Source organism: Ictalurus punctatus, chromosome 9, assembly GCF_001660625.3.
Source record: "Ictalurus punctatus breed USDA103 chromosome 9, Coco_2.0, whole genome shotgun sequence".
Taxonomy (NCBI): domain Eukaryota; kingdom Metazoa; phylum Chordata; class Actinopteri; order Siluriformes; family Ictaluridae; genus Ictalurus; species Ictalurus punctatus.
In genome coordinates, this window is record NC_030424.2 from 28,022,501 (window position 1) to 28,030,000 (window position 7,500).

The 7,500-nt window shown below is 41.4% G+C and overlaps 1 protein-coding gene across 1 annotated transcript in view; it reads left to right on the forward strand.

The window, feature by feature from the left end:
• The window catches only part of rgs7a (regulator of G protein signaling 7a), a 53,090-nt gene that overhangs the window by 30,861 nt on the left and 14,729 nt on the right, over positions 1 to 7,500 (forward strand). The window contains exons 5-7 of the mRNA XM_017475430.3: positions 4,343 to 4,393; positions 6,759 to 6,865; positions 7,290 to 7,341. Of these exons, the coding sequence (XP_017330919.1) occupies positions 4,343 to 4,393; positions 6,759 to 6,865; positions 7,290 to 7,341 (210 nt within the window). The remainder of the gene's footprint in view (positions 1 to 4,342; positions 4,394 to 6,758; positions 6,866 to 7,289; positions 7,342 to 7,500) is intronic.

The following is a 7,500-nucleotide window of genomic DNA, read 5'->3' on the forward strand; positions in this document are numbered from 1 at the left end:
AGCAGGGGTGCTGAGCGTCCAAACGTCTCTTCTGATCTATCCCCTCCATATTCGCTCTATACGAAAGACGAGTCCTCAGTATCACGCTCAGCGATGCCAGCGCGCTTTCATAACAGTATCGTAAACAGAGATAAACACCAGGAGGCAGCTCTAATATGCGAAACATAAGAAACCAGGAGGAAGAGCACAGCGGAACAGAGGGTCAGCTTGTGTCCCAAATATAGAGCTTAATATAGCGTTTCTTATTATAATCTCAAAAGACAGTATGATCATAAAATAAAATAAAAAAAAGAGCACAGACATAAACATGCATATATTTGTAATGTAAATGTAAATCAAATCTTTATTTGGGTCTTCATAAATGTATGTAGTTTTAATAAATGTTTTTTTTTTGTTTTTTTTTGTCAAATATTATCCATAATGGTACATACGTACTTGCATAATTTAGATTATTTACAGTTCGCCTTACGATGGTGGAAATGGCTTTATAATTTGGAGAAACTTTAATAAAATAATTATCTTAGCTTGTAATTATGGAAACTTGGATCGTTTTGATAAACTTTACTAAGATCATTTTATTTTGTGTCAGAATTTTTATAAATGCTCTTTAATTTGTCTTATGAGGGTGGAAATGATATAATATTTGCATAATATTGCGAAACTTGAATGAAATAATTTGATCTATTATCAGTGGAATATATATATATATATATATATATATATATATATATATATATATTTTTTTTTTTTTTTTTGCTGTTCTCTAAATCACTTTCAGAATTAATAAATAAGACACATTTCAAAAATAAAAATATTTGCTTACACTCTGACCTGTATTTAGCACTTTTAGCTCAGTTGACAGCACCCCATGGAATTTTTTGAATTTATTTATTTATTTATACATATTTGGACGAGCAAACATTTGATCCTGTTTGAAACGGTGCCTATTAATGAAGTTGATGTACTTGAACGAAACCAAAAGGAAAAATAGCCTTTTCAGTCATTTATTCAGCAGAAATATCAATAGATGTGACATTCTTCTGTGGAAAAAGTAAGTGCACCCTTGCCCTCAGAAGTTAGTATTACCTGCTTTAGCAGAAATAAGTTCTCACAGGAGTTTTGTATAATTGTCCACCAGGGCTTGATGGAATTTTTAGACCGCTCTTCCATGGAATATTCTTTTAGTTGTAAGATGTTTGAGGGTTTTCTTGCATGTGCTGCCCATGTTTCAAATCCCCTCACGACATTTCAACAGAATCAAATCTGGGCTTTGATTAGGCCGTTCCGTAACCCTCCATTTCTTCTTGGTTTTGAGCCGTTCCTAGTGTGCTTAGGATCATTATCCTGTTCAAAAGTCCACTTTCGGTTCAGCTTCAACTTTTGGACAGACGGCCTCACGTTATCTTCGAGCACTCTTTGATATGATACGAAATTCATAGTTGAATCAATGGATGTCCAGTCTCTGAGGCAGCGAAGCAACCCCAAAGCATAACATTTCCACCACCGTTCACAGTTGGTATGAGGTGCTTCTCCTGAAAAGCTGTCTTTGGTCTGCGCCAAACATGTCCGTTGTCACGGTGACCAAACGGCTCTATCTTTGATTCGTCTGTCCAGAGGACATTACTCTAAAAGGCCTGGGCTTTACCTGTATGCTCATCGGCAAACTGTAGTCTTGCTCTAATGTTCTTTTTAGACAGCAAAGGCTTTTTCCTGGCACGCCTCCCATGCAGGTCAAATTTGTGCAATCTCTTTCGGATTCTAGAAGCGTCCACCTTGACGGCAACAGTTGCAAGACTTCCTAGCAGATCCTGTGAAGAAATTTTGTGGTTCTTTTTGCATCGTTCCACTCTCAGGCTGAATTTGCTGGGACGGCCGGTGCTGGACGAATTGGCAGTTGTTTGAAATCCGGACCACTTGTAGATGATTTTCCGTACAGTGGAACGAAGTGTTTCAAATCATTTGGAGATCTTTTTAAATCCCTCGCCAGACTCATAGGCATCCATGACCTTTTTTCTTACCTTTTCCATGCGACTGATCAGTGTGTGTTCGTTTAAATTGTGAAGATTACTACAAAATGACAGTTTTATGTGTCATTTGATAGCGTACCAACGTTATTAATAGGCACGCATGGGTCGTACTTATTTTTTCACATGACCGTAGATGTGAGGCAGGTTGAGCTCTCAGGCCCGTACGGGGCTCTCCGGATGTTATGAAGGTACATGAGCTTCATATCTCGCTGATGTAAAGAAGAAGCAACATGCAGCTGTTCGTTCAATAAATCAGGACTTTTCAAGGTCACATCCACTTTCAAAGCGCAGGAGGTCCAGTGCACCGAGCAAACGCCTGTCAGGGATTAAGATGTGAAAAGATGGATAGACAGAGTGTCTCTGCTGCAGGAGTCAGAAAGAAGAACAGGAAGGATAACATTTCAGGACACTTCAATCTAGCATGATATCTCTCTCTCTCTCTCTCTCTCTCTCTCTCACCTACTCTCTCTCAATCACTCTCTCACTCTCTCTCTCACACTCTCCCGCTCACTCTCTCACACTCTCACTCTCTCTCTCTCTCACACTCTCGCTCTCACTCTCTGTCTCTCACACTCTCTCTCTCTCTCTCTCTCTCTCTCTCAATCACTCTCTCACTCTCTCTCTCACACTCTCGCTCTCACTCTCTCTCTCACTCTCTCTCACACTCTCGCTCTCACTCTCTGTCTCTCACACTCTCTCTCTCTCTCAATCACTCTCTCACTCTCTCTCTCACACTCTCGCTCTCACTCTCTCTCTCACTCTCTCTCACACTCTCGCTCTCACTCTCTGTCTCTCACACTCTCTCTCTCTCTCAATCACTCTCTCACTCTCTCTCTCACACTCTCGCTCTCACTCTCTCTCTCACTCTCACACTCTCGCTCTCACTCTCTGTCTCTCACACTCTCTCTGTCTCTCTCTCTCACTCTCTCTCTCACACTCTCTCGCTCTCTCTCTCACACTCTCTGTCACACTCTCTCTCTCTCTGTCTCTCACACTCTCTCTCACTCTCTCACTCTCTCTTTCACTATCTCTCCCTCTCACACACACTCTCTCACTCTCTCTCTCACACTCTCTCACTCACTCTCTATCTCTCACACATTCTCTCTCATTCTCTCACAGTCTCTCACACTCTCACTCTCTCTCTCACACTCTGTCTCTCACCCTCTCACTCTCTCTCTCTCACACTCTCTCTCTCACTCTCATTCTCTCTCACTCTGTCTCTTACACTCTCACACTCTCTCTCTTTCTCTCACTCTCTCTCGCACACTCTCTCTCTCTTTCTCTCACTCTCTGTCTCTCTCACTCTCTCTTTGTAAATCCAGTGATTTTGATTATAGTCGCAGTTTATCTCACTAATAAATATATAAATGTTTTTTATCAGATACACTGTGCGTGCTATTCTTCCTCTTGTTCTTATTCATATTCTTCCCCTTCCCTTACCTCTTTTTCTTCTTCTCATCCTTCTTTTATCTTCTTCTTCTTTCCCCCTTCTCATCCTCCCTCACCTCATTGTTTTCCCTCTTTCTTTTTTTTTAAAATTTTTTATTCTTCACGTATTTCTTCCTTATTATTCTTATTCCTCCTCCTATTTCTTTCTCCTTCCACTTGTCTCCCATTATTTTTTTTACTTCTTCTCCTCTCCTCCTTCTTTTCCTTTTTCTTGTTCTCCTTCTCCTCCTTTTTCCTCGCCTTCTCCTCAGTGCTCTCCTCCTCCTCCTCTTTCTTCGTCTTCCTCTTCATCTTCTTCTCTCCTCCTCCTCTTTCTTCATCTTCTTCTTCATCTTCTCTCCTCCTTTTCCTCTGTCTTCTTCTGCTTTGTCTCTCCTCTTTTTCCTCCATTTGGTTCTACTACTTCTTCTTCTTCTTCTCCTTTCCCCGTTCTCATCCTCCTTCACCTCATTGTTTCCCCTTTTTTCTTCCTTTTTTCTTTTTATTCTTCTTCACCTATTCCTTCTTATTATTATCTTATCATTATTCATCCGCCTACTTCTTTCTCCTTCTCGTCTCCCCTCATTTTTCTGTCTTCTTCTCCCCCATCTTCTTCTCCCCCTCCTTCCCCTCTTTATCTTTCTACTTCTTCTCCTCTTCCTTCCGATTTTCATTTTCTTGCCCTCGCCTCCTCCTACTTCTTTTCCCTTTTCTTCTCCTTCCCCTCCTTTTCCCTCACGTTCTCCACAGTGCTCGTCTCCTCCCCCTTCTTCGTCTTCTACTCCTCCTTCTTTATTTCCTTTCCCTCCATCTCCTTCTTCCCCACATCCTTCCCTACCTACTTCGTTCTCTCATTTGAATCATTTGTTCCACTCCTGTGTCTGCAGGTTCGGATATCGTGCAGTGGTTGGTGAAGAACTTGAGCATTGAGGATCCAGGTGAGTGCTTACTGTAACACAGTGTTTTTCTAGTTCAGCGTTAATGATGTTCTCCATCAATGAAATGCTACTACACGTTTTATGACATGACCTTTCCAGTTTGGCCGTTTAGTCTGTTAAACTTCCCTTACACTTCATCATGCACAGTTTCACTAGCAGCATCAGGACCTCCATTAAAAACACCACGAAGCAGATTGAGACTATAAACTATTCTGACTTTCTGTATCCTGCACCTTATTAAGTGTCAAAGCTTTACAGCTCAATATCTTAAAATTACAGAACTGCCAGAACCTTCCGATAATTCCACGGTCTCACGATATTATTTGAGCCGTTGGTTATTCTTGAAATGCAGCATGGTGGTTTTGTAAGTTAACCTGGGCTTGAAAAATCCTACTTATTATTATTTATTTATTTATTTTTAAAGAAAGAAAGAAAGAAATTACATAGTGAAAAACAGGACACAAAGGATGAAGCTTCTCGACAGAAAGCTGAAAGGCATTCATTTATAAGCGCAACCGGTGTGTCTGGCAGAAATACTGAAATATTAACCTGTTAATCATTTATTAATGCACAATACTCTCGATAAATCTCTCTGGTGTGTGTGGAGGGTTTAAAGGTCAGAGAAAAAAAACGTATACTACTACAGTGTGTGTGAACCTGTGGGTTTGAAAATTCGTCACAGTGACGGTATAGATCATTTAATCAGACATTGTTAGTAAGGCTAATAGAGCATGGACGCTAGTAGTTCTACTGTCAGCGGTGTTAATATTCCTGGCAGTGCAGTGGACAGAGGGAAGGGTGGATTGATTGATGAAAGGATCGATATGTTAATGAATTGATGGATGATGATTATCTTTGTGGATGATGGATGGATGGGTGAAAGGGTGGATTGGTTGAAGGATCGAATGATTGATGGATAAACAGAAGGATGAGTATATAGTTGGCTGGATGGATGCATTGATTTGAAGGATGGATGATGGATAAATTGATTAATAAATGATCAAAATTTCCTAAAACATTTATCTGCTAAATAAATCAGTGGCTGGGTGGATGGATTGATTGAAGGATGGATTAATAGTTGAAAATATAGAAGAATATCTGGATGCATGGATTTATAGACGGATAGATGGATTAATTGAAGGGTGAATGAATTCAGGAATATATGGATTGATGGATGGATAGATGGATTGAATGAATATCTGGATGGATTGAATAGATGCATAAATAGATTGAATATCTGGGTGGATTGAATAGATGGAATATCTGGGTGGATGGATGGATGGATGGATGGATGGATAGATGAAATATCTGGATGGATAGATTGAATATCTGGGTGGGCAGATGGATGGATGGAGGGAATATCTGGATGGATGGATGGATAGATGGAATATCTGGATAGATGGATGGATAGATTGAATATCTGGGTGGGTGGATGGATGGATGGATGGATGGAGGGAATATCTGGACGGATGGATGGATGGATGGAGGGAATATCTGGACGGATGGATAGATGGATAGATTGAATATCTGGATAGATGAATGGATAGATGGAGGGAATATCTGGATGGATGGATGGATAGATGGAATATCTGGGTGGGTGGATTTATGGATGGATGGATGGATGGATGGAGGGAATATCTGGATGGATGGATGGATATGTGGAATATCTGGATAGATGGGTGGATGGATGGATGGATGATAGATGGAATATCTGGATAGATGGATGGATAGATTGAATATCTGGGTGGGTGGATGGATGGATGGATGGATGGATGGAGGGAATATCTGGATGGATGGATGGATGGATGGATATGTGGAATATCTGGATAGATGGGTGGATAGATGGGTGGATGGATGAATGGATAGATGGAATATCTGGGTGGGTGGATGGATGGATGGATGGAGGGAATATCTGGATGGATGGATGGATGGATAGATGGAATATCTGGATAGATGGGTGGATGGATGGATGGATGGATGGAGGGAATATCTGGATGAATGGATGGATGAATGGATAGATGGAATATCTGGGTGGATGGATAGATGGAATATCTGGATGGATGGATGGATAGATTGAAAATCTGGGTGGATGGATGGATGGATGGATGGATGGATGGATGGATAAATGGAATATCTGGATGGATGGATGGATGAATGGATAGATGGAATATCTGGATGGATGGATAGATTGAAAATCTGGGTGGATGGATGGATGGATGGATGGATAAATGGAATATCTGGATGGATGGATGGATGGATGGATGGATAAATGGAACATCTGGATGGATGGATGGGAGGACTGCATGACACTGTGTCAGTAACCGAATAGACCGATGAACTGATGTATGAATGGTTCTTTGTGCAGTCGAGGCTCTGCACCTGGGCACTCTGATGGCAGCACACGGTTATTTCTTCCCCATCTCAGACCACGTGCTTACTCTCAAAGACGACGGAACCTTCTACAGATTCCAGGTGTGTGACTCTGCGTGTACGCTTAAAATCCAAACCAAGCTGATACACTCACCCAATTACACTGTATTCATTAAACCAGACTACAAACGTCTAGTGGAGCGCTGTACTACTGCACTCAGCGTCACTGTGTGTTAAAACCGCCGCTGTGTGTGTGTTACTGTTTAAACCAATTGTACAGTCACGACATTTCAGAAACGACAGCCAACGGTGTGTGAATGCTTCAAAAGGGGGCGGGCTTGGGAGCAGTTACAGGGATTTAGTGACCGAGAGAACATAATTACCAAAGAGCAAAGGTTAATGAGAACAGAAACGTCTGACCTATTTATTTATCACACATCTTCACATCGTGACAGAGAAGCAGAGGTAGATAATACTCTGGGTAACGATGCTTCTAACACTACGCTGGCCACGTCTTTCTCCTCAGACTCCATATTTCTGGCCTTCAAACTGCTGGGAGCCAGAGAACACAGACTACGGTGAGTGCGTTCTTTTAATAAAGTCATGTGTATATGTTCGTGTAAGCCAAACCACACTCTGCACTCACGTGTGCGTGTTGATCATCCGTATCGTGCGAAGCGTGTTCCCGACGCAGCTCATTTGCATATAGTCAGTCTGCTCATGCATAGATTTACGCA